Raw genomic sequence first — 27,024 nt, forward strand, 5'->3', positions numbered from 1 at the left:
CCAAACTGAGTTATCTCGTCTTAGTTTGGTGCTCTTGCTAGAGGTGAAGCCATTCTTTTTAGGCTTATGCAAGGTTACATATTTTCTTTTATGGGATTATAAACCAAACTGAACTTTGAAGCACTACACCTGAAACACCAAGAAAATCTTGTAACTCTACAAATGAATACAAGTGCTGCATACTGCTGAGCTATATTTTATCACGCTGCTTTCAAAAGCAGTGAGAGGCAGTCTTCATGTCTGAGTGAAACTGAGAATCTTTTACATTAAGGAAATTCTGCCTGGCAACAGCCCTCTGATTGGTTGAGCTCCAAGGTGTACATAAACAACTTTACATTTGCATGGCACCTTCAGAATAGTTAAACATGCCATAGTGTTTCACAGGATTGTTGCCTGTTAGAGACTGACACAACAGCACTTTAGAGACAAACAGAACTAGGTAAGTATAAGAGGGAGATATGAACAGAAAGATGGGCTCGGAGGGTTTGACGATAAAAAAAGGGTGCGCATTGGTATATGTGAAGGATAAACATTGACATAGACAAGTTGGTCCTAATGAGCCTTTCCTGTGTGGCAAATTCTAAGTAGTACCACAAACTATAGCAAGAGCTGCAAACAAAAGCAAGGATAAATATCTGCCCCCTGCCGCCCAAAATAAAGGAGTTGAGCTTTGATATTACCTCCCGACATCTGTGCTTTTGGTGCGAGCTCCTCCAGTGGCCCTCCGGCTGCCGCTGGAGGATGATGACCCCAACGAGTCGCTGGACGAGCTGCTGATACTGTCGCTGTCCTGCCCTCTGCCCCAGGACGCAGCTGCCCAGCTCCCTCTGATAGGCCGGCGACTCAGGGTCGGGGAGCTGTCCGAGGTGGTCTCGGGAGCACTGCTGTCAATGCTGGCCATGCCTGGCAGAGAAAGGTATGGAAAATAAAAGGGAAGTGTGTTCGCCCCTCTGTCCAGGTGACTGAACAGAGATTACAAACTCAAACATGCGGGCAGCATATAGCCAACGCTGTGCCCATCCAGTTCTAAGTGCTGGTTTCAGCTCCCTGCTATTCAGGGAGACTCAATTTTAGGACAATCAAATACCAGAGGAACTAGGGTGCCATATATCCCTTTTGAAGATATGAACTGATGCGATCAAATTTAACACACCACAATCCATATTGCAACAATGCTCTGGCTTTAAGATTTTTTTTTAAAAAAGTATTTCATTGTGGTTTTAAGATAGAGGGAGCAAGCAGTCTACCGGAATCACTCGAGCAAACAGTTTGTGAGGCCTCGGGAGATTTCTTTTTAAAGTTGGAACAATAGGAGCAGCCTGAAGGGGTGTGGTCAAGCTCCTACAGAACCAGGATCTTCAGTTCTGGCTTTCAGCGGTTGCTGCTGGCATCTTGAAGTAGTGGAAGCTATTTTATCCCCTCTCTCAGTTATAGCCAAAAGATGGGGAGTTGTCTGCTTGCTAATGGAATTACATGTGAGACAATCTGTTTTCCGAATTTGCCTTTTTGCCAATGGTGTGTTATGGGATATTACTATATTGGAACAGTTAATTATTAACAGAATAGTAGATACAGTAGCTATTACTAGAGTTAAGTACTTGAATTTCTTTTCTCGTTTGCTGTATTTTAACTATAATGGATAAATAAAATATATTTTGATTTAAATCCGGTAGTTTTGCCAATCAAATTGCATCTGGAACACTACACCTTACACTTACCTATAAAGCAAGGAAAAGTTAGGGTCTTGGCTACCTTTTGAACATTTTGAGAGATTTGATCTGGTCCATGTCAATATATTGTCACAAACACCCAATTCATATAGTACAAATTCTCCACCGAGATAACAAAGTTAAAAATTGACAGCAACATAGAAAATAGGTGCAGGAGTAGGCCATTCAGCCCTTTGAGATGGTTCCACCATTCAACATGATCAGAGCTGATCATTCATCTCAGTAGCCTGCTCCTCCTTCTAGTCCACACCCTTTGATCCCAATGTAAGAGAATTTGGGTCAGCTGGAGTATTGTGTACTATTCTGGATGTCACAATATAGGAAGGACGCACACAAATGGGTGCAGAAGTAATGTAAAAAAACCATTCCAAGGAGGAACGCAACAGTTATGAGGGTACATTGGGAAGTCTGGGACTGATTTCTCTGGAGAGCTAGCAGCTAAGAGAAAATCCAATGGAAGTTTTTCAATATCATTAGATCTGGATAGGGAGAAACTGTCCCCATCTGCAAAAGGATCATGAACAAAAGGGCAGGAGTTTAAAGAAATTTTGCAAATACAGCAAATGTCACATGAGAAAAATATCTTTTTTCCATTCAGCAAGGTGTTTGATGTTGAAATGCACTAACCCAAAGTCAGGTGGAGGCGGAGTCAGTTGGGTGGTTACTAAATGATTGCTTGAATAGAAACAAGGGGCTGGGGAACTTGCTCCTCCTGTGCAGCTGTAACCTTGTATCCCTTGCTCTGTCTAGGTACCCTTATCTCAGCCTTGTATGTCCTTGTTTGCTACGATCTGCCCATACTGCTCGCAAAACAAAGCATTTCACTGTACCCAGGTACATGTGACTACAATAAATCAAATCATCAAGATTGGCACCAAATCAAAATACCAGTGCAGATGATGGGCCGAATGGCCTCCTTCTGTAACAGTTCTGCAACTTCAGTGTCTTGTAACTCCATCGTGGCTGTCAATGAAACTAGTACAAGTCGCAACAGCAGGGGCAAACTGGCAACAGATACGGTGGCATGGAGAGTGACTGCAGGCTGCACTACTCCCGGCCCAATCAATCAAAATCCAAACAAACATACACGTTGTGTTTGAAACAAAACAACAAAACTGGATGTAGATTATGTTTATAATTAAACCAATACACTGCTAAAATGTTCCAATCATGTTAAAGGCATTTAGCCCTCCACAGGTGGGTTTGGCTGAAGCTGCCTGTCATCTTGTTACAAAACCACATTTTTTCAATATTAGGTGACACAGCTAAACCCAAAGGCAAGTCAATTAGCATCAATTTGATTTATTACTATCACGTGTGCCAAGGTACAGTGAAAAGTATGGTCTTACATGCTTTACGGGCAGATCGTACTATACAAGTGCATCAGGGTAACAGAACAGAGGGCAGGATACAGTGTTACAGCTGCTGGGAAGGGGCAGGGGCAGGGAGAGATCACCATTAACATTAAAGAGGTCCATTCCAAAGTCTGATAACAGCAGGGAAAAAGCTGTTCTTGAATGTGCGTACAAATTTTTATGTCTTGGTTTAGTTGTGGGGCAGAAATTCAGAGGTGAATCAAATAGCCAGTGTTCTAGAACAGAATGGAAGTAAAAACTCCAGAGAACAGTTTCTAATAAATAATGACGATGGGAAGGCATCAATTCAACGAGCAATAAAGCTACTTGATTTCGGGGATTAGAACTGACATGAAAGCAGTTATTCCAAATGGACTGGTCAAGGATTTTCTCAGCCAGCTGAGGATAGAAATGCTGAAGAAAGATTTATTGAAGTATTACAGCATCAAATATTTTCATGTAAATCCAGTTTTTAACGCAGCTCATTGAGTCACATCACCAATCCACAGTTCTAAAGGTTTGATAATTAACATTTATAAATAAAAATAAAATAAAATAAAATTTGTAAATTGCTGTGCAGTAAGAGGTCATTCCAATGGCCCATCCCGCAACCCAGCACTTCTCATGGCCAATCCACCTAGCCTGCACATCCCTAGACGTTACAGGACAATTTAGTATGGCCGATCCACCTAAGCTAACTTACACATCTTTAGACTGTGGGAGCACCCAGAAGAAACCCACAGACATGGGGAGAATGTGCAAATTCTACACAGACAGCTGCCCGAGGGTGGAATTGAACCCAGGTCCCTGGCACTGAGAGGCAGCAGAGCTAATCACTGAGTCACTGTGCCATCCATAACATAATAGAATGTATTCTCTAGGATAGAGTGCCATCATCAGGTCATTAATCTTGTAGTTAGAGATGAAAACATTCACAGACATTAACAAAATACCAGACTCTCACTTAATTGGAGAGGCAATCCAACAAGACATAGTTGAGAGGAGCTTAGAAATGTAGGTGGAGAGTAACACAGACCTGTTTCCACACTGCTACTTCAGGCCTCCAGTACAAGAAAGCATCAACAGACTGAGATCATTATGCAAGTGAGATTAAAGGTGGAGATGCCTGAGAAAGGATATTTTACATGGAAGAAAGATGGTCAACAACAGATTTTTGCATTACTGTCATCTACAGTAGTGGAGTTAAAAGAAACTATCAAACGTTAATTTATATCTTTGCCAGAAAATTAATGGGAAAGACTAAAACTCAACGGACACCTCAGTGTGATGACAGAATCTAAACAGTGGCTGACCGTGACATAAAACAAACTGGCTGCACTCTCCTAGTCTCACATAGACATTATGTCACTCATGAAAATAGAGGAGAGGGAGGACTAAGAAACACTGTTCTTTCAGCAGCTGGGGGCTTATAGCTGAATGGAAAAGCAATCACAAGTGCCTGAGCATTTTTAATACATTGAAGAGATTTCCAAGAGCCACAAAGGAAATTGAAGAACTTAGGCAGCTTCAAGAATAGCAAACAAAAACAATAAGCTTTTGAAATCAGCTGAACGGGCTGCTCAATAATTCATTGAATGAACATGCTGGGGTGGTGCAGGGCAGGAATAGAGCCAGTTCTGAGAGCGGGTCACTGGGCCTGAAATGTTAACTCTGCTTTCTCTCCACAGACTCTGCTAGACCCATGCACATGTACCACTGCACACGTTTATCTACATTGCTCACACAACTGAAACTGTAAGGTTGGCTTGTGATGGAGTTAAAAATGGAACACTGACTCCAGGGTAGTTAAAATTACAGAGCGCTCTGCTAGTCTGTGAATTGCGCTTTTTCTTAAAAACTGCCTTAAAGTCACTGGCAGTTCCGACTACTGGGATAACATCGCATAGAAAAGGGGGTGATCAGATGGTGGGGGGGGGGAAGAGGTTGAGGGGGAAGAGAGAGAGAGAGAGCGAGAGACAGCAGCAGCAGCGTCAGGCCAACCTGTGTGTTTCTTCTTCTGCCTGACTGGTGATCCCCAGCACCGTCCATTGTATCCCCCCCTGGTACCGAGGGTCAGTCGGCTTGGGATTTTACCATCCTGTTTGAAAGTGCCCGAATCACTCGGAGTCTCGCTGGGGGTGCGCTGAACGTTCTCTGCAGATGAAAGCAAAAAGCACATGCAGGTCAGTAAAAACAGACAGCTCTTGCAAAATTCTCTTTCCAAGAGAAGATAGCGTTCGACCAAGTCAGCCAAAGCAACAATTGTTAAATGGGGATAATGATGCAAAAATTCCCAAATCCATCCATTATGCTCAATATTGATTATTTTAAAAAAATTAAACTATTGCCATGAATATCAATTCAATTCCTTGTAGTATTAAAATTGCATCTTAAGCAAACTCAGTAATATTTTCTTGACAATGAGGATGTGTCACATTTTCTGTAAAAGCTGCAGCTCCAAGATGCTGTGAAGTGAAAGTGTTCCCTGAGTTTAAGTCTCTGGATATTCTTCAAAATGCACGAAACCACTGTTTGAAAGCAGCATCCTCACAAAATATATTCACTACTCCTGAAATGTACACCTGAAAAGCTCCCATTGAAATCTCCCTTCCTGGTTTAATCATTATTCAAAAAAAATCTATTTTTAAATATAGGATAAAAAAATACAGTGACACTTTGAATGCAACTGCAACACAAGACAAGTCTGTCACCCTTGTTCTGATGGATTTAAGCTAGTCTGGAATAAAATTTGATCTTTCCTACACACACCAGACACCACTGTCACACACCACAGTCACACACTACACAGCCGTAAAAATACAAACATTCAACAACCTTTCCAGTGCTGCACACTTAAATAATGAAAATTCTTAAAGTATTCCACTGGAGAGCTAAAAAGAAACACGAGAGGCCAACATACTTGAAGCTACATTGGTCCATCTAAATCCAAAGTGTGGATCTAGGGTGCAAGTTTAAAGGAGAGTCTTCACAGAGGTAGCAATGGGCAATTTGCCTTTGGATTTAAAAACAAGGGCGGGAACTTTAAAATCAAGTTGTTTGGGAGCCAATGAGCACAGGACTGACAGTGAAATACAGAGTGAGATAATAGGCGTTGTGGCTGACTTTGAGAATTAAAGAAACCATCAACACTAAATTGAAAAAAAAATCAAGTGAAAGTGCTTTGAGCCTGTGCATCAAGGACCAACAGTAACAAGTTCATTACACCCAATAAATGATGGGTCATCCCATATCACTGCAACAAAACAGGTTAATACTCTACTTTATTAAAGGCACTTGAATTTACTCCCTGGGAAATAAATCTGGGATTAAAGGCTAACTTTATCTCAATTAAATTGCTCCACTTCCTTTCCAACATTGACACAACACACTGTGATCTGAATGCTAACTTAGCTCCACACCGACCTACGATCGAGAAGAAAAAATTGCCATCTATCTGTGAGGGTGAAAATAGTAACCATTGGACATGCATGGTCCTCAGGCCTGCCAATGGGAAAACTTGACTGATCCCATGGCAACTCCTGAGAACTGGATCACTTGACAAAATCCCATTACTAAACTCATGACAGATATTTCTCAAGGTGAAACCTGTTTGGCAGACATCGGTAGGGCATGCAAACTTCTCTGAACAGAGAGGTCAGCAAACCTTAAATACATCCTCGCGCAAGATGTGCACTTTCACTTTTTAAAAATTGGTTCCTGGGATGTGAGCATCCCCTGCTAGACCACCATTTACTGCCAATCCCCGGGGGGGGTGGATTTGAGAGTCAACCGCATCATTGCGGTGTGGAGCTCCCCACATTGGTAACCATGAAAAATTAAAGAGAAGGGAACACACAGGTGAGATGCCAGCAGACTGGCACGCAGAGGGTAGAGCGTGTATGGAATGAACTACATGAGGAAGTGGTGGAGGCTGGTACAATAACATCATTTAAAAGGCACCTGGATGGGTACATTAAAAGGAAGGGTTTGGAGGGCCAAATGCTGGTAAATAGGACTAGATTTATTTAGGATATCTGGTCAGCATGGACTAGATGGACTGAAGGGTCTGTTTCTGCGCTGTATGGCTCTGTGACTCTATGACACAAGGCGTTTGGCTAACGTGGTGCTGTTATTTGAGAAAGGTGGTAAGGAAAAGCCAGGGAACTTTAGACCGATGAACCTGACTTCAGCAGTGGGTGACTTGTTGGAGAGAATCCTGAGGGACATGATTTACATGCATTTAGAAGGGTAATGACTGATCAGGGATAGACAACAGGGTTTTGTGCATAGGAAATCACGTCTCACTAACTCAACTGAGTGTTTTGAAGAAGTAACGAAGAGGTTGATGAGGGCAGATTTGGGGGCATGATCTATATGGACTTCAATAAGGCGTTCGACAAGGTTCCCCATGGTAGACTGGTTAGCAAGGTTAGATCGTATGGAATAGAGGGACAGCTAGCCATTTGGATACAGAGACGGTAGGAACTGCCGATGCTGGAGAATCTGAGATAACACAGTTAGAAGCTGGATGAACACAGCAGGCCAAGCAGCATCAGAGGAGCAGGAAAGCTTGACATTTTGGGTTGGGACCCTTCTTCAGAAAATGGGTCTTCTTCTGAAGAACAAGGGTTCTGACTCGAAACATCAAGGTTTCCGGCTCACTTCACACTGTGTGATCTCATTTGGATACAGAGCTGGCTTGAAGCTGGAATGCAGAGGGTGATGGTGGTGGAGGGTTGCTTTTCATACTGGAGGCCTGTAACCAGTGGGTGTGACACAGGATTGATGCTGGGTCCTCTGCTTTTTGTCATTTATATAAATGTTTTGGATGTGAACATAGGAGGTATGATTAGTAAGTTTGCATATGACACCAAAATTGGAGGTATAGTGGACAGCGAAGAAGGTTACCTCAGAGTACAACGGGACTTCGATCAGATCGGCCAATGGGCCGAGGCATGGCAGGTGGAGTTTAATTTAGATAAATGTGAGGTGCTGCATTTTGGAAAGGCAAGTCAAGGCAGAAATTATACATTTAATGGTAAGGTGTGGAGAGTGTTGCTGAACAAAGAGACATTGCAGTGCAGGTTCATTGTTGCTTGAAAGTGGATTTGCAAGTAGATAGGGTAGTGAAGAAGATTTTTGTTATGCTTGCGTTTATTGGCCATTGGGTTGAGTATAGGAGTTGGGAGGTCATGTTGAGGCTGACGTTGGTTAGGCCACTTTTGGAACACTGTGCTCATTCAGAAGGTCAGGAGGAATGGGATACAGGGGAACTTAGCTGCTTGGATACAGAATTGGCTGGCCAACAGAAGACAGCGAGTGGTAGTAGAAGGAAAATATTCTGCCTGGAAGTCAGTGGTGAGTGGGGTTCCACAGGGCTCTGTCCTTGGGCCTCTACTGTTTGTAATTTTTATTAATGACTTGGATGAGGGGATTGAAGGATGGGTCAGCAAGTTTGCAGACGACACAAAGGTCGGAGGTGTCGTTGACAGTGTAGAGGGCTGTTGTAGGCTGCAGCGGGACATTGACAGGATGCAGAGATGGGCTGAGAAGTGGCAGATGGAGTTCAACCTGGATAAATGCGAGGTGATGCATTTTGGAAGGTCGAATTTGAAAGATGAGTACAGGATTAAGGATAGGATTCTTGGCAGCGTGGAGGAACAGAGGGATCTTGGTGTGCAGATACATAGATCCCTTAAAATGGCCACCCAAGTGGACAGGGTTGTTAAGAAAGCATATGGTGTTTTGGCTTTCATTAACAGGGGGATTGAGTTTAAGAGTCGTGAGATCTTGTTGCAGCTCTATAAAACTTTGGTTAGACCGCACTTGGAATACTGCATCCAGTTCTGGGCGCCCTATTTCGGAAAGATGTGGATGCTTTGGAGAGGGTTCAGAGGAGGTTTACCAGGATGCTGCCTGGACTGGAGGGCTTATCTTATGAAGAGAGGTTGACTGAGCTCGGTCTCTTTTCATTGGAGAAAAGGAGGAGGAGAGGGGACCTAATTGAGGTATACAAGATAATGAGAGGCATAGATAGAGTTGATAGCCAGAGACTATTTCCCAGGGCAGAAATGGCTAGCACGAGGGGTCATAGTTTTAAGCTGGTTGGTGGAAAGTATAGAGGGGATGTCAGAGGCAGGTTCTTTACGCAGAGAGTTGTGAGAGCATGGAATGCGTTGCCAGCAGCAGTTGTGGAAGCAAGGTCATTGGGGTCATTTAAGAGACTGCTGGACATGTATATGGTCACAGAAATTTGAGGGTGCATACATGAGGATCAATGGTCGGCACAACATTGTGGGCTGAAGGGCCTGTTCTGTGCTGTACTGTTCTATGTTCTATGTTCTAATTCTGGTCTCCTGGCTATAGGAAGGATGTTGTAAAACTTGAAAGGGTTAAGAAAAGATTTACAAGGATGTTGCCTGGGTTGGAGGGTTTGACCTCATCGGGAAAGGCTGAATAGGCTGGGACTATTTTCCCTGGGGCGTCGGAGGCTGAGGGGGTGACCCGAAAAAGGTTTGTAAAATTAAGACAGGCATGGATAGCGTGAATAGCGTGAATAGCCAAGGTCTTTTCCCTGAGGTGGAGTCGTCCAAAACTAGAGGGTGTAGGTTTAAGGTGAGAGGAGAAAGATTTAAATGGGGCCTAAGGGGCACTTTTTCACATAGAGGGTGGTGTATATATTAAGCTGCCAAAGGAGGTGGAGGAGGCTGGTACAATTACAACATTTAAAAGGCATCTGGATGGGGACATGAATAGGACAGGTTTCGAGGGATATGGGCCAAATGATGACAAATGGGATCAGAGATAATGGGAACTGCAGATGCTAGAGAATCCAAGATAACAAAGTGTGAAGCTGGATGAACACAGCGGGCCAAGCAGCATCTCAGGAGCACAAATGGGACTTGATTAATTTGGGATATCAGGTTGTCATGGACTAGTCAGACCAAAGAGTCTGTTACCATGCTGTATGGTTCTGTGATTCTATGACACAAGGAGCTAGGGTCAGGGAAATGTAAAATTTTGGGGTGGCAGATACATAGGGAAGAGAAATGTGAGGTCAAGCAGGGTCCCAAACAATTTTTATGTTGCCGTGTCAGGAGTTTGATCAGAAAGCTCGAGGGTGGTCTATTAGCACAACTCATTCGAGTCGGCTGCAGAGTTCTGGATCAGATGCTCACAGAGACAGAAATCCAGGTAGATGACTGAAAGCAAAGCACGTCTGGAGAAGGGAGTGAGGCGAACAAAGGTAGCATCAACACTTGCAGAGGCATGAGGTAGCCACTGGGGAAATGGATATATACAGTCTTCATGGCAAACCAAATGCAGGCCAAAAACTATGACTGGGTCATGTAGCAGCTCGAGGTGATACTCTGAAAGTAGCTGTCAAAAATGGAACCAACAGCAAAGGGGCGTGTTAGGCCTTACAAGGTAGTGCACTGGTCATTAAACGTCCATTGATTCATCTCCCACTTGTCAGCAATTGGTCTGTAGCCTTGCATGCTTTAGTTTATCAAGTATTCACCTAAATATTGTCTCCACCATCCTAACAAGTAGTGCGTTTTCACACACTCACAGCCCACTGAGTGAAAAAGACTGTCCTTAAATCCCCTCTAAGCCTCCTGCTCCTGCTTTAAAACAGTGGCCCTGATTACTGACCCCTCCACTGAGGAGCAACTATTCAACCCGTCTATGCCCCTCAGAACTTGGCACACCTCAATCAGGTGCCCCCCTCCCACCCCACCCTCAGCGTTCTCTGTTCTGAGGAAAACAACTCCAGTCTGTCTAGTCTCTCTTCATAGCTGAATCACTCCAGGCTGAGAAACATCCTAATGAATATCCTCTGCACCTACTCCCATGTAATCACATCCTTCCTACAGTGCGGTGACCAGAACTGCACGCCACATCCAGCTAACTACCTAGCCTTATATACAGCTCCAATACTACCTTCCTGCTCTTGTGCCTCGACAAATAAAGACGAGTGTCTCATACTCTTGCATCTACCCATCAACCTGCTTTTAGGTAAAACGTTCACAATTTCCCCTCACCTGAGATTTGGGATCAAGTTTTTACAGGAGGGAAATGCAACAATGTGAATGAGTTAACACAGTAATATCAAAGAGACACTTTAAAGGAGAACTCAGGCAAAATATCAATAATTAGAAGAGCAAATTGATTTACATCCAGGAGGCGCTGTACATGAAGAAACATAGAAAAGAGGCTTCAGATTAAAAATTAGTAACCCTGTTTTATCAGGACCTGCTCAAGTGAAATATAAATACTAGGAAACATCTCTCACAGTTTGCTTTACAGTCGGTGGGGGATTTCAAGGCTGAGGGGCACATTTTTAAGGTGAGAGCAGCGAGATTGAAAAAAGCCATGAGGGGGAAATTTCTTACACAGTGCTTCGCACGTGGAATGAACTTCCTAAACAAGTGGTGGATATAGCTACAGTTACAATGTTTGAAAGACATTTAGGTGAGTACATGATATGGAAAGGTTTGGAGGGATATGGGTCAGGACCAGTCCTGTTCAGTTGAGGATTATATTCAGCATGGACTAGTGGTTCAACGGTCTGTTTCTGTCCTGTATGGCTGCGAGAATAATTTCTGGAGTTGCATCAAGCTCAAGTCTTGATGGGCAGAATGGCCTCTGCAGGGATTTGTTTCAATCCAAGCGAAAGAGGGAAACCAGCATCAGTATATAATTTCAACGAAGTCAATTCTTCCGAAGTGTCTTTCAGGAAGCTCCTTTCAAATTTACAATAATTCCCCCTTAGCAGTTCTCTACAATAGTGTCCCCAATGAATCGCCAATTTCAACCTGACCAACGTAAATAGTGCTGACCTGAAGTGCCAGCTGAGCACCTGTTTAAAATGCTCTGCTCCCGAGGGAATTTTGTGCATCCAGTTTGGTGCACAGGGAGCCAAGTTAGCTCAGTTAACTGGCCAGCTGGTGATACAGGGTGACACCAATAGTGCGGGTTCCATTCCTGCACCAGCTGAGGTTATCATAAAGGGCTCTCCCTCTAAACGTCTCCCCTCGCCTGAGGCGTGGTGACCCTCAGGTTAAACCACCACCAGGTGTCTAATGAGGGAGTGGGGCTATGGTCTGGTAAGACTGTAGTGATTTTATCTGATCCTTGAGTGATACACAATACAAAGACCCTGGGGCCAGGTCTGGTCCACTCCACCAGGCTCTCAATCTTTTCGAGGAGCTGACCCTAGCAGCAATCTCCAGAGGCTGAGCCAGACACTTCATCACTGGGTCTTGTTATTTCCTGGGACTGGTTTCGCAGCGTTGCCAGGGAGCTAGCACAAAGTGGAAAGCCTAAGCACTCCCAAAGCACATTGCTGGCACAAACAGCTGAACATAGACCTCGCCGCGTGATGGCAGCTTGCACTACCTTAAGCTCTTGCTGCTACAGAAGGCACCACATGCTCTGCACTGCATGTACAGGAGCTGAGTCATCCTGGCCACCCTCCACTGCCAACGCAACTCCCAATGGGAAAGCAGTTACACACAACTGTTGCAGCCAAAGCACCTTTTTAGCTTTGCAGTGCTGTACCATTTCCCACTATTTGTTTGTTACAATTACAGTGTCACGCATTTACAACAATTTTTTTAGTTCCAGCAGCATATCGCCGTGGGATCGTCTCACTTCCTTGCAAATAATGAGAGGTTTGTTCTAATGCCAGCATTAGCACTGATCAAATGCGAGAACTGGGCTGTTTCTCACTACATGATGAATATCATGCAATCCAATCCAATAAAGTACAACACAGTTCACTTTAGCTCGTGGTGCACAAGGATAGTACAAGCTGCACAAATGCCTACAGTGAGGGGCGGTTCCATGAATGCACAAGGTGCCAGAATAGTGAAATGGTTGGCCAGAGTTCTTCGCCAATGGGGTGCCAAGTGGCATGACCACTTTCTGAAAGGGAAGGTCTACTGGGTTGCTAGTCACCGTATCCCAGCAGTGTGGAACGAGGCCACCTTTTGGGCCCATTAAGTCTGCACTGAACAGCGTCCCAACCAGTTGCTGCAATTTTTATCCAAAACATTGGCTACTTTACCCTTCCTCCTTCCCAGCAGTGAAACAACGCAGACTCGTTAAGGCTGCTACCTCTCTCCGACACTGGCCCCCATGTCGCACGCCAGGCTGAACAAATGCTTTGCAAACCCCAAGGCACACACGTGCTGCCAGCCCCTGTACAACAACAACTTGCAGTGGCGTAACACCTTTAACAACAGGAGCGGAACCCTCCACAGGAATCCCATCAAGTTAAAGTTAATTCTAATGCCACAGGAGGCAGGGCATCTTCTGATGGCCCCCTCCACCACCATTTTTATTTCAGACTTGCACCAACCGCAGCATTTCGCTTCTATGAATTTGCAGCATTTCTTGTTTATACCCCAAACATTACAATCAGATTGCTGCTGTCACTCCTTATCACTGTTCTGTTGAAGGTGGATAGCTGCTACTTAAAAGCAGCTGACACTACAAGTTACCACTTTGACCCAAAGTGCCTGCCATTATAACACTGGCGTGCTGGGCCCATATTATAGCATTTGCTCTCAAGCCTCAGGCAACTTTCATCAGGTCTGGCCAGTTTTCCTATGACTCAAGGTTCAGGGCCCTTCAGATGAGTTGTGTTCCATGGCATGGCACTCATTAACCTTCTGACAGGTGAGGTCAAAAGATCCATACCCCATGTGCATTTCTTATGCCTCATGCCCTTCCAAATTACAGCTCAGCGGCAACCTCCCCCAGAGCCTCTTATACTGTCACTGCCAACTGAGATAATAATTACCCTGGGTGACTTTAAGGTGATGCAGAACCCATGTTAGGTGCATAAATGAGCAAAAATACAGGGGGTCCTGCTATAATGCTTGTTCCAGCAAAGCAAATTGTCTAAAACGCGACTGACAAATAGGCGAACTCTATTTCTAAAGCACAAACTTGTGTTGACTATAATGCGATTCCATCGATGGCCACACTGTTGATGCTTTACAAGATGTTTTTAGAAAGTATTGCAGGAAAAAAAACTTGGATTTAAGATTCTCTTCATCCTGGATAATGTGCCAAGCCATCCTCCCACCATTGCTGAACTTCCTGAAAACATCTAAGTGCCATTTCTACCCCCAAACACAACCTCTCTCCTTCAACCCGTGGTTAACCAGGGTGCGATAGCAGCTTTTAAAGCTTATTATTTAAGACACACATTTAAGAGGCTGATTGCAGCCACTGAGGGAGATAAGGACAGTGTTCTTCACTTTTGGAAGAGCTTTCACATTAAGAATGCAATTGATGTTATCGTGGAGGCCTGGGGTGATGTCAGTAAGGACTGACTGTATGCAGTTTGGTGGAAGCTTCTCCCAGACTTTTTGCAAGATTTTTAAAGGGCTTGATCCATCAGAGGAGCTCCCAAGAATTAAAGAACATTGTGCTAATCTTGCAAAGCAAGTTGGATTTAAAGAAGTGGAGAGTGAGGATGTTGAAGAGCTGCTTGAGTCTCACTGTGAAGACCTCTCTACAGCTGATCTACAGCAACTTGTCGCTGAGCGGGATGTGGAAGCTGGAGATGAAGAAGACGAAGTCCAGGATGCATCACCATGACAGCTTTCCACTTCTGTTTTGTCTTCTATCCCAAGGGAAATCGAGAAGCAGTTGCAGCTGTTCGAGGGCAACAATTACAATGCAGAACGCAGTAGGGTAGCTGTTTGTGGAATAAGATCTTCTTTGTTACCCAATGAACAGCTTCTTCATGAAAGATGAAAAAGGGCAAAGCAACAGAAAATGGATGTCTTTAAGCCAAACCCCAGGAAACAGTTGGAAAAAAATTGAACCACAGCCATCAATTTCTGGATTAACTATTTTTCACCCTAACCCTGCAACCACAACGACACCTGAAGGTGATCGTGGTGGCGAAGATGACAACACTCAGTCCCTGCATTAACAGCAGCCCAACCTCAAAGCCTGCTCCCCCATCAAGTCATATTGACATTTTTTCAAGGTAAGGTGTTAAATTTACTTTTATTTCATTATCAAATATGAATTAAACATTTATTCAAACTGTACTATCCTTTGCATTAGGCTTTTGAGCAATTTTGGGTGATTTTTTTGGTGGTCTGCCCCTAACCCTGCCTTTTCCAAAGGTCCCGTTATTTCTATAGTGCAATTTTCTATAATGCAATGTTGCACAAGACCGCAAGTACCGCATTATAGCGGAACTCCTGTACTAGAAATAGAAATGGAGGTAGGAAAATATGCAGACATCATGAATGTTATTGAAAAAGCTGAAGTGAAATTGAGAGAGACATTGGCACCTTAGTGAACCCAACGTTCTACCAATGCCAACCCCACTGCACCGCACCCCTTGGTCCCTTCCGATACAGGTTTGGTTTTGAGCCCAAAACAAAGCTGGGCCCAAAGAGCAGCCTAGACCCTTTGCACATTACAAGCCCCATCAATAACAGTGAGATTTCAAGTTTAAGTGAGTATGGAAGGTACTGCCTGGAAGTACAGTGGATGGAAATTCAATAGAGGTACTCGGGAGAAGTGGATGATTACTTGGATAAAAATAGTTTGTGAGGATATGTGGGAAAAAGCAGGAGGTTGGCACAAGGTAATGATACTCATATGATGAGCTGGTGCAAGCACAATGGGCCAAATGGCCCTCTTATGTACTGCTACACTTCTGTGAATCTATGAAGCGCATTATAAAATGGTGCTAGCAATGATTGTTTAAAACACTAGGCCCAAACGCACAGAACGCTGGGAAAACTCAGCGGGTCTCACACCATCTGCAGGAAGCTAATAGTTTGACTCCACTACAACTCTTCTTAAGAGCTGAAGATCTGAAGAGGAGTCATACTGGGCCATCCATGGACGTGCTGAGTTTCTCCAGCACTTTGTGTTCAATTTCCAGCACCAACAGTACGTTGCCTTCAAAGAATTGTGACCGTTTACAAATGGAATAATTGGTAGAGTTACAAAACACAGGAAAGAATGGAGGAAATCGTACCTTGTGTGGCTCCTTCTGGAAAGTTCTCTGCAGGAGGGTTCTGCACAGGAGTAGTCACACTAGCTTGCTGAGGCGTTGATGATGCACTCGTTATCTGCTGGACATTTGTGGCTGCTTGCGACGTGTGCTTTGAAGGAGATTTCTGACTGGCAGCAAGCGGCTTGCTTGAGGAATAGAAGGAGCTCAGGGTTTGAGGTTTGTGCGTTTGGCTCTCTCTATCCAGCAACTTGTCCAGAATCTACAACAAGATCACTGATTGAAAAACAGGTTCCCCTGCAAACACTCGACCCTACAGCGTAGCTTTGCAAAATAGCACTCAAGGAAATTTGGCCCTAAGGCCATAAAACCGAGACGCAGAAGTAGGCCATTCAGCCCGTTGGGTCTGCTTCACCATCCAATGTGATCATCCTCAACTCCCCTTTTCCCTACCTTTCCCATAACTCTTGATTCCCTTCCTGATTAAAATAAAATGTTATTAGTCTTGCATATAATTCATGAACCAGCTTTGACAGCCCTCTGCAGTTAAATCAAATTCCACAGATATACCACCCTAAGAGAAGAAATTTCTCCTCATCTCTGTCTCAAATATGTGATTTATTTCTCTGCTATGACGCCTGGACTCTCCCACATGGGAAACCATTGAAAGTTGTGTTTCAATAATGTCACCTCTTGTTCTTCCTATTTCAAAAGTCCATGTTCTGCTGAGGGAAACAGCCAGGGACATCCTACAGACACCACATTTCGGGCCTTTTTAACCATTATTTCTTTTTGCAGGTGCTCCAAATCTTTTCGGTGCAGAGCAAAGCCTCTGAAAAGATTTGAAAGCATGCTGACGCGTGGGTAGGAAATCAGTGGACAGCGAGGTCAGAGTGTATGACTGAACCTGGTTCCACTGCCCTTTCACACAGGGCAGTCTGAATTGCAATAACTCACTCAGTTAGAAATACTTACCATCACTCACCGAGGATTTCCTGCCCGTTTTTGGCTGTTTTTTTTTGCCTCACACACCTAGATTCTGCAACCGTAGGTTCTTGACAATTTCGCAGAAGTTTGATCAAACATGAATTAAAAAGCTCAATGAGGGGTTCATGCTGTGTGTCATAATACAGGCTAAAATTCTCACCAGTCACTTGGCACCAGCTAAGGGGCTCCAGTTTCAGAATCACCAACTGGACTTGATCCGCACACAGCTCAGAGCAAAACAACTGATGGTTAGCATATGGGACAGAGTTTTAATTCAGGGGTCGGGGCGGAGGGGGGGGGGGGGTGGAATTGTGTGAAGGTTGCCAAGGAGTCCCACATGAAAGTATTTCACTGTCAAAGAGCCTTGTTCGATTTCTTTTTGTTAACAATGTAGAACACTTGACTTCTTAAATTGTTTCCTACGTGCCAACCTCTTTTACGGGATGGCCATTTTATTTTAACTAGAAGAGAAATGACACTTTTTTTTAAATCATCCAGAACCTATGGGACCAGGAACGTGTTGATTATATTCTGGATAATCAAGACAGTCAGTGTAAAAACACACACTGAGGAATAGAAAGGTAACACAGTGGCTATACACATCACTGTCACACTTTATTTACCACTTAAATAATAATGCAACTTTGCCTTAAATAAATTTTCCTGGCAGAGAGCCTTCCCGCTGGCGCCCTCAACTGACTACTCAGATTATACCATATTTGAGGAGAAATTCACTCAAAATTGAATGAACTGTTGATATTTCAAGTGGCCATTTGATTCAACAACAAAGTATGTTTATATTGAGGTAAATAAAATTTTAAAACCTATAATAATTGAACAGAATAAAACAGTAAACTTTGCGTTATTTGAGGTATATAATTTTTGCCGATTTATCAAAAGTGTCAGTTCATTAGTTGCCAATTAAAACAAAGCTTGCTGTATTTTCTAATCAATCTGCTCAAAGATGTTATTACACACCTTTCGAGCAGGCAAGACTCGAACACACCTTGGGCCTCCTGCCTCAAAGAACTCAAAGAACTGTAGATGCTGGAAATCAGAAAGAAAATCAGAAATTGTTGTAAGAGCTCAGCAGGTCCAACAACGTTTGTGGAGAGCAAGCAGGGTTAACGTTTCGGGTCCAGTGACCCAGTTCTGAAGAAGGGTTAGGATTAAGATTAGACCATTCTTCAGAATTGGATCACCGGACCCGTAACAGTAACTCTGCTTTCTCTCCACAGATGCTGCCAGACCTGCTGCATTTTTCCAGCAATTTCTGATTTCACTCCTGGGAGAAAGGCCAGGAATTGAACCCTGGCCTTCCACATGGCAGGCAAGAATCAAATCCATGAGCCACCCATGCAACCATGCTCAGGTTGGAGGTGCTGGGGGTTGTCCACTTTGGAGCAAAAGGAGATGAAGGGGCTTTTGATAAACATGTGCAAGATGGTAACAGGTTTAGAGAAGGTACACAAGGAAAAACGGTTCCCTTTAGCAAATGGCTCACGGACGAGAGGACACAGGCTTGAGATTTTGGGCAAAAGATCCACAGGAGACGCCAGGAAGACATTTCATTAATGCAGTGAGCTTTAGCAAGCTTGCTGCGAATGACGGTCATGGAAGTGGAGCTAATTGATGATTTCAAAAGGAAATCGAATGGGCACTCAAAGGAAGGAAATGTGGAAGGATATTGGGATTGAGTGAGGGCACTAAGACAGAGCCAGCAGGTACTTGATGGGCTGAATGGTCTCTTTTTGTGCCTCGAATTAGCCTGACAACGACTCACAGAAAAGCTCCCATTTGCAACATGTAAAACCCACCCCGTTACAGATCTCGCCAATGTGCGTACTTTTTTAAGCTTAGCTTGGTCATCTTTATACGTGATCATCAGGGCAAGTGCAAGATCTCCTTTCTCTCTCCTGGTACCTTCACATAATAGAGGATGCTCTGCCTCACTGACCGTGGTTTTCATACCTGGGAAAGAGGAAGAAACAAAGAAAGCTGTGAGATCCACCAGCAGGAAGGCTGATGTTTGAAAGCTGCATTGGACCACAATAAATGGCACCTGCTACTTTAAGCTCGCATCAAACACTTACCTCCTGCCTCCCCAGCACTGACCCACCATCTAGTCAGGAGTGTGATGAAATACTCCCCACTTGCCTGGATGAGTGCAGCTCAAACTGCAGAAGCCCAACAGCGCCCAGGAAACGGCAGCTCGTTTAATGGGCACCCCATTCACCATTTCAAATATTTACTCCCTTATCTGCCAAAGCACAATGGCAGCAGGGTGGACCAGCTGCTAGATGGCACTGCGGCAACTCACCAAGGTTCACGTGACAGCACCTTCCACACCTTGAAGAATTTTCGATAGTGGTCACATGGGAATACCTCGGCCTGCAAATTCCCCTCCAAGCCACTCACCATTCTGACTTGGAAATATATCGGCATTCCTTCAGTCTCGCTGGGTCAAAATCCTGGAATTCCCTCCGTAAGGGCATCGTGGGTCTACCCACAGCACATGGACTGCAGCAGTCAAGAACGCAGCTCACCCCCAACCCCTCAAGGGCAAATGGAGATGGGCAAGAAATGCTGGCCGGCCAGCCAGCGACACCCACACGCCATAATAGATACGTTTAAGAATTACAAAATATCCAATTTCACGTCTGGAAACTTTAGCTACATTCAAGTACATTCCATCTAATTGGTTAAAACCATAAACTAAAACAAAAGATCGCAACGGTTGATCTGGTAATGGTTAATCAGCGATCAATGTGGTTGGAAATCTATTATTAAATGTTTTAAAATGGATTTCGATTGTAACTGAGCAGTGTAAATGAATTCCCTGACATCCATCAGCTTTATGTTCGCTCCAGCACCTGATTCTTGATAAGCATTGCCTCAATTTAAAAACTCTCATCCTCATTTTCAACTCAAAGGCTGTTAGAAGTTTGGAACTCTCTCTCAAGAGCAGCAGTGGATGCTGAATCCGTTGTTAATTTTAAACCCAAGACAGGTAACACCTTCGCTCAACAAAAATTGAAGGGATATAGGCCTAAGGTTGCGGATCATCTCATGATCTCACTGAATGGCAGAATGGATTCAAGGAGTTAAAAGCCCATTCCTATGTTCCTAACACCCTCTTGTTTCCTCAGTTAGTATTTCTAACCTACCGGATAGCTACGCTCCTCTAACTCTCACCTCTTCAGCATCCCTGATTTTCACCGTTATGAGCAGAGAACAAAAACAGCTTTTGCGAGAGAAACTCGGCAGGTCTGGCAGCTTCAACTGAAAGAGAGGGAGGTGGGGACACACAGAGGGGTGGACACACAGAATGTCTTGAGTCTCAGTGACCTTCCGTCAGATCAGATCCTGCCAGACCCACTGAGGTTCTCTGGTGTTTTTTTGCCAGTTCTCAGTCATCCACAGCTCCTTGTGTTGAGCATTTTATCGACTTCTAGCCTCAGCGTGGACTCAGACTACTGGCCTCAAGGTGAAGTCTGGCGTGCTCTGGCTTGGAAGGACTGTTATTCCGAGCTCCTATTTCTCTATTTTTCTAATTTATTGCTGGACATCTTATTTCTTCATTTTTCTAATTTTTTCTCTAAGAATTGGTACTGAAGAATCTGTTCCAAGGTGTGTTTGTACGTAAGATGGCAACTTGTAAATTTGCAAGTAGATGTGACAATAAAGCAAATTCTAATTCTCAACTTAATTCTAATTATTGTTCACTGTGCCTTTAGCTGACGATGCAACAGGTTCAGGTCCATCTCTTTGTCTCGCACCGTTATGTCGCTCCTGGAAGACTGCTCAAAGTGCAGCTTTCTCTTCAAGATTTTGGTCATTCCACCTAAAGTTGCCACATTTACTCAGGGTCATATTTCAATTGACAAATTTCCTCAAAATTGCCTCAGGGATGTGTTTTACTGCAAAGGGTCTATATAGAAACAATTTTCTGTTAATATTTTGAGTCTGGATCTGAGGAGGAGTTACACTAGACTCGAAACGGTAACTCTCTCTCTCTCTGCACTGATGCTGCCAGACCTGCTGAGATTCTCCAGCATTCTGTCGCTCTCTCTCTACCTGTTTGACATTCCCAGCAGCCACAGTATTATGGCTTTAATAACAGAATGCTGTTGCAGTGTTAACCGCAGAAACAAGTGTTTGACCTACCCAAAGCAGCCACAGCCGCCTCAAATCCTAGTTCCTCATCTCCGGGCATCTCATTGTTCCGGTTACGACTCGGGGGCCTCGAACCAGTCGGTGAAACAACTGAAAGAGAGTCATAAACTTGCTTTAGGCTGTTTTCCCTCCCCCAGTCACTCCTGTTACCAAACCCACTCGAGAGAGAAGAGGGGAGAGGAAGAGATGAGCAGAGAAGAGAGGGGATGGGGAAAGAGAGAGAGAGGGACAGGGAGGGGAACAGAGAGAGAGAGAGAGAGAGAGAGAGAGAGAGAGAGAGAGAGAGATAGAGAGAGGACAGAGGTGGGGAAACAGAGAGAGAGAGAGAGACGGGCAGAGAAGAAAGGGAGGGAACAGAGAGTGAGGGGACACACAGAGAGAGCGAGACAGCGACACAGACAACTGGATAGAGTTAATGTCTTGAGTCTCAGTGACCCTTCATCAGATCAGATCCTGCCAGAACTGCTGAAGTTGTCTGGAATTTTTGCGGGTTCACAGTCATCCACAGGTGTGTGGGGGTGGGGGGGAGCAGAGAATGAGAGAGAGAAGGGGGAGGATGAGATGGGCAGAGGAGAGAGGGGGTAGGGGAGACAGGGAGAGAGGAGAGAGAGGAAAAAAACAGACAGAGAGAAAGAATGAGCACAAAGAAAGAAGAGGACGAGAGCAGGTAAAAAGAAGAGAAAAAGTAAAGAAAGGGAGAAAGAGCATTAGGAAGAGAGGGATAGATAGGTAGAGAGGCACTGAGTGGGGAGGTAATGGGGAAATGGGCAGGAGGGGAAGGCGAACGAGGGAAGACAGCAGGGAGAGAGGGGGAAGAGAGAAGACAGCAGAGGGATAAATGGCTTGTCCATGAGCTGCAGGAACCTTGCAATCACACAAGACCAAAAACACTTTACCTGGAGTGCACAGGACATCGAAGATGAAGCTGGCCAACATCAGTGGCAGAACCGGCCTGTAATCACAGAAACTGCCTTCCCTCAGCTGTTCTGCCCTTTCCCGTATTGTGTTCATCTCATTCACCCCCAGTGGGATCTTCTTCAAGAGTGCCACAATCTCCGATTCCTGGTAGGCTAGCTTCACCTGGAAAACACCGGGACACTTTTGAGGATACAGAGCCACATTTGTACAGCACGATTACACAAATTGGTGAAATTTGCAGTCATCCAGCAAACTGCTCAGATATCCTGGGGTACAAGCTGCACAGGAACATCACAAACTTGCCGGAAAGGAACCTGACCCCAAACAAAACAGCAAATAAACTCATCCTGCATGGAGGAGGTAGCAGAAAATGTGTCAAACTTTGTATCATCAGGTACACCGATAGAAAACAGAACTTCAGCTCAGCACAAAGCCAACATCCAGAACATGGGATTCTTCATGAATTTATCACTGAATCCCAGCAGTGCAAAAAGAGGCCATTCAGCCCACTGAGTCTGCACCAACACTCCAAAGAGTATCCCACCCAAACCACACCCCCCTTACCTATCGCTATTATCCTGCATTTTCCGTGGCTAACGCACCTAGCCTACACAACCCTGAACATATGGATAATTTAGCATGGCCAATCCAACTAACCTGCTCATGTATGGACTGTGGGAGGAAGTTGGAGCACCTGAAGGAAACCCACGGGGACACGGGCAGAATGTGCAAACTCTATACAGGCAATCACCCAAGGCTGGGATTGAACCTGGGTCCCTGCCACTGTGAGGCAACAGTTCTAACCGCTGTGCTGCCTATGCTTGCTGAACTGTCATTCCCACGAGGGGAAGATCAGCAGATTTGACCAGGACCTTTGCTGCCACTTAAGCAACTGCTTGAATAACAGCCACATGCTCGAGTTTAGTGATAGTAGACTGGGATGAGCACGGGAGGTGGAAGAGAATTCAATGGCACAGTGAGCCCGCTCATACAGTGCACTTCAAAATCACTGGTGCAATGTTCACTTCACCCTTCCTGAAGGAATATGGTGGGATTGGGGTACGATGCTGGATTGACATTCTGCCTGGTTTTACTTCCCAGAAGTCAACACCATAAGGTATAGGATCAAAATAGGCCATTTGGCTTATAGAGTCTGCTCTACCTTTCAAATCATGGCTGATGTTTCTCCATCCCATTCTCCCCATAACCCCCAATCCCCTTACCCATGTAGAAACTCCACAGCCCTCTACTGCAATGAGTTCCATGGATTCCCCACCCTCAGGCTGAAGAAATTTTTCATCTCAGTTCTAAAGATGAACCCTTCACTCTCAGCTTGTGCCCCCTTTGTCATAGTCTCTCCTACCAGAGGAAATATCTTCTCCACGTCCACTCTATCCAGGTCTCCCAGTATTCTGTAAGTTTCAGTCAGATCCCTCCCCTCACTCTTCTAAACTCCATCAAGGATGATCCAGAATCCCTAACTGCTCCTCATATGACAAGCCCTTCATCCCTGGGATCATTCTTGTAAACTTCCTCTGGAACCTCTTCAATGCCAGCACATCCTTCCTTAGGAACTGGACCCAAAACTGCTCACACTATTCCAAATGCAGTCTGATCACTCCCTTTTTAAGGCTCAGCTGTACATCCGTGCTCTTGTATTTAGCCCTCTCAGGGCTGCTTTTGCCAACAATAAACAATATTATCAAGATAGTTTCATGGCCACCAATGCTCAGAGTAATGTCCAATTCCAGATTCTATTAACTGAAGTTTTATTCCACCAGCTGCCATGGTGGGACTCGAACCGTTGCCCCAAGGATGATTAGCGTGGACAATGAATGCTGACCACGCACGTCCCATGAACAAATAAAAGAAAATAAACTGGGTTAACGTTCCCCTTCCAGAAAAGATATGGCAGAGGTTATAGTTCTGAAGAAATCCATGCCCTTTCTTTTTGTATATTCCACACTCAAACCACTCCTGGTGTAAAAAAATTGTCCCTCAAGTGTGTTTTAAATCTCTCTCCTCTCAGTTTGAGAATACTTCCCCAGTCTTGAAATCTTCCACCCCAAGCATCTACCATACACCCTATCGATACCCCACATGATTCTATAAACCTCTATAACGTTACCGCTCAACTTCTCATGTGGAAAATGTCCCAGCCAATCCAGCCTTTCTTCATAACTCAAACGTTCCATACCTGGCAACATCCCAATAAATCTTTTCTGAGCCCTCACTAGCTTAATAATATCCTAGAAACAGTACCCGAGAAGAGGCCTTGCCAGTTAGTTCCAGTAGTAATGTTTTTTGTTTAAATTGTCATTACAAAAATTTCAATGGCAGCATTTTTGAGTTGCTCACCTCCAGGGCTTTTGTTGATGCTGGTGGTCTCTGCAATTCTAGGGAAAACATTCCAATGCTATAGGCTAGATCGTGGAGCTCCTGCCTTTCACTGAGGACTATCAACAGGAAGGCAGCTTTAGCCAGGGTGTTGGTAGCAATCAGGGTCTGCTTGTGAGTCGAAACCTTGTTCTTCTTGCCCTGAAATGGAAACACATTTACATGTTGCCAATGCTGCGATATGTTTGATTGGATCAGGGGCGGTTAAGGCTCAGGTGAGGAAAGGTTATATGGTCCCTAAGGATGCAAGGCAAAAGAGCACATCAACTCAAGCCTCCCTCAATCCACTACAGTTTGCCTACCAACATAAGAGATCCACAGAAGATGGCATATCCCTAGCCCTGCACTCATCCCTGGAACATCTGGACAAGACACCAACATCAGACATCTGCTCGTTGACTACAGCTCCACCTTCAATATCATTATCCCCTCCAGACTGATCTCAAAACTGCGTGCCCTTGGTCTTGGCTCCACCCTCTACAACTGAATCCTCATCTTTCTGATCCATAGGCCGCAACCAGTGAAGACAGGGAACGGCACCTCCCCCACAATAACACAACACTGGAACCACCCCAGGATGTATCCACAGCCCCCTACTGTACTCCGTGTACACCATGACTCGCCAAATTCTGAATGAACACCATCTACAAAGTTCGCCAATGACACCACCATACTGGAACAGATATCTAACAATGACAAGTCAAAATACAGAAGGGAGACAGGGCTTGGTGACATGGTGCAATGAAAACAGTCTGTGTCTCAAGGTCAGCAGAAGTAAATAACTGATCATTGACTTCAGAAAGAAAGGAGATCTGCCCCATTTACATCAATGGAACTGAGATCGAGAAGGGTGCAAAGCATCAAATTTCTCAGAGTGACGATAAACAATGACCTGTCCTGGGCTTTCTACATAAATGCGACAGTCAAGAAAGCACAACAATGCCTCCTCTTCCTCAGGCGGTTCAGGAAATCTGCCACGTCCATAAGGTCCCTCAGCAACTTCCACAGATGCACCATAGAAAGCATCCTGTCTGGGTGCGAAACGGCCTGGTACGGCAACTGCTCTGCCCAGGACCAATAGAAACTGCACAGGCTGGTGTGCATAGCCCATGCCATCAGGGAAACCAACCTTCCATCCATGGACTCCACGTACACGGCTCACTGCCACGGAAAGGCAGCCAACATCAAAGACCCATCGCACCCTGGTAATGACCTCCTATGATCTCATAAAACCTCGTCATCAGGCAGAAGGTACAGAAGCTCGAACACACGCACCAACAGGTTTAGGAACAGCTTCTTTCTGGCTGTATTCACACTGTTGAATGGACTCTAGCCTCAAATAATGTAACCTGCAACGTAACCCGTATGCCTCCAAATCTTTTTGATCTGTACATCCTTTGCTTGCTGTGATCTGCCAGTACCGCTTGTAAACAAAGCTTTTCACTGTATTTTGGTACTTGTGACAATAGAATCAATCAGTAGTATGTTGCATAGCACCTTGACCCTGTCCCTTCATTCAATAATATCGTGACTTACCTACAACCTTAACTCCACTTTCCTATTCTGCCCACAGAATGCAGGACGCCTAAGTATCCGAAATCATACTCAAACACATTCAACAACTGTACATTCACTGAGGGTTCATCACACTCTCAGTGAAGGCATTTCTCCTCATCTAAGTCTTAAAAGGCCATACTTTCACCTCAAGTCTATGCCCCCCATTTCGATTCTGTTCCACACAAAATCCATACAGAATACTTTCCCAGTCAGTCAGTTGATTGCCAACTTTACTAATGATCAAGACATTTTCCCCCTGCATCTCCTGAACAAAATAATAAAGCAGTACTTTACACTCAGTCGTACAGAACATGCCTTTTTTTCTCAGCAATATTCATGTTGCTGAAGCCTTTCAACTTGGTTCATGATAAAGGCTAAAATAATCCACAATTTTACACCACCGAAGAAAAAGATGCCAATTCATTGGCAAGTCAACTGTGATTGGCTTAGATGTCGCCAAGGAGAATGTGACAGAGAACTACAAGCTCTCCCAAGCCTCTGGCTAAGTCAAAAAATGCAAGAGACTTGAACATATTCCTTTTGTTTACAGGAAACAGGTCACTGTTATTATGAAATTGGATAGAGTATTCATGAATTGGGAATCAGGGACTTAGAGTGGTTGGTAAAAGAAAAAGAGATAGTGGGGAAAGTATGTGCCTGGTCCCTTTTAAGAGATTGTGCTTTGTGCCTGGAAGTTTACAAGTACAGTGTACAGTGTGTGCCTAGATCAAAGCAGTTTATATCAAAGAGCCAAGCAAAATTTCTACCAAAGCAACAAGTTTGAATTGGACCAATAAATTTAAACCAATCACTCAGTGATCCAAAGCCAATTGGATTTAAAAACTGACGCTGTTGAGAACATTGAACCCATTCTAGTAAGAAATACTATTATGTCATTGCAGGT

At 44.4% G+C, this 27,024-nt stretch overlaps 1 protein-coding gene across 5 annotated transcripts in view; it reads right to left on the minus strand.

The window, feature by feature from the left end:
- Positions 1 to 27,024, minus strand: part of zswim8 (zinc finger, SWIM-type containing 8) — a 183,187-nt gene that overhangs the window by 22,635 nt on the left and 133,528 nt on the right. For all 5 annotated transcript variants that reach the window (XM_048563238.2, XM_048563242.2, XM_048563239.2 and 2 more), the window contains exons 13-19: positions 24,525 to 24,704; positions 22,145 to 22,328; positions 21,240 to 21,338; positions 18,919 to 19,043; positions 16,110 to 16,347; positions 5,087 to 5,239; positions 681 to 903 (exon numbers count right to left, since the gene is read on the minus strand). In XM_048563238.2, coding sequence (XP_048419195.1) covers positions 681 to 903; positions 5,087 to 5,239; positions 16,110 to 16,347; positions 18,919 to 19,043; positions 21,240 to 21,338; positions 22,145 to 22,328; positions 24,525 to 24,704 — 1,202 coding nt within the window. The remainder of the gene's footprint in view (positions 1 to 680; positions 904 to 5,086; positions 5,240 to 16,109; positions 16,348 to 18,918; positions 19,044 to 21,239; positions 21,339 to 22,144; positions 22,329 to 24,524; positions 24,705 to 27,024) is intronic.

The sequence above is a fragment of the Stegostoma tigrinum genome, chromosome 37 (assembly GCF_030684315.1).
Source record: "Stegostoma tigrinum isolate sSteTig4 chromosome 37, sSteTig4.hap1, whole genome shotgun sequence".
NCBI classification, from domain to species: Eukaryota; Metazoa; Chordata; class Chondrichthyes; order Orectolobiformes; family Stegostomatidae; genus Stegostoma; species Stegostoma tigrinum.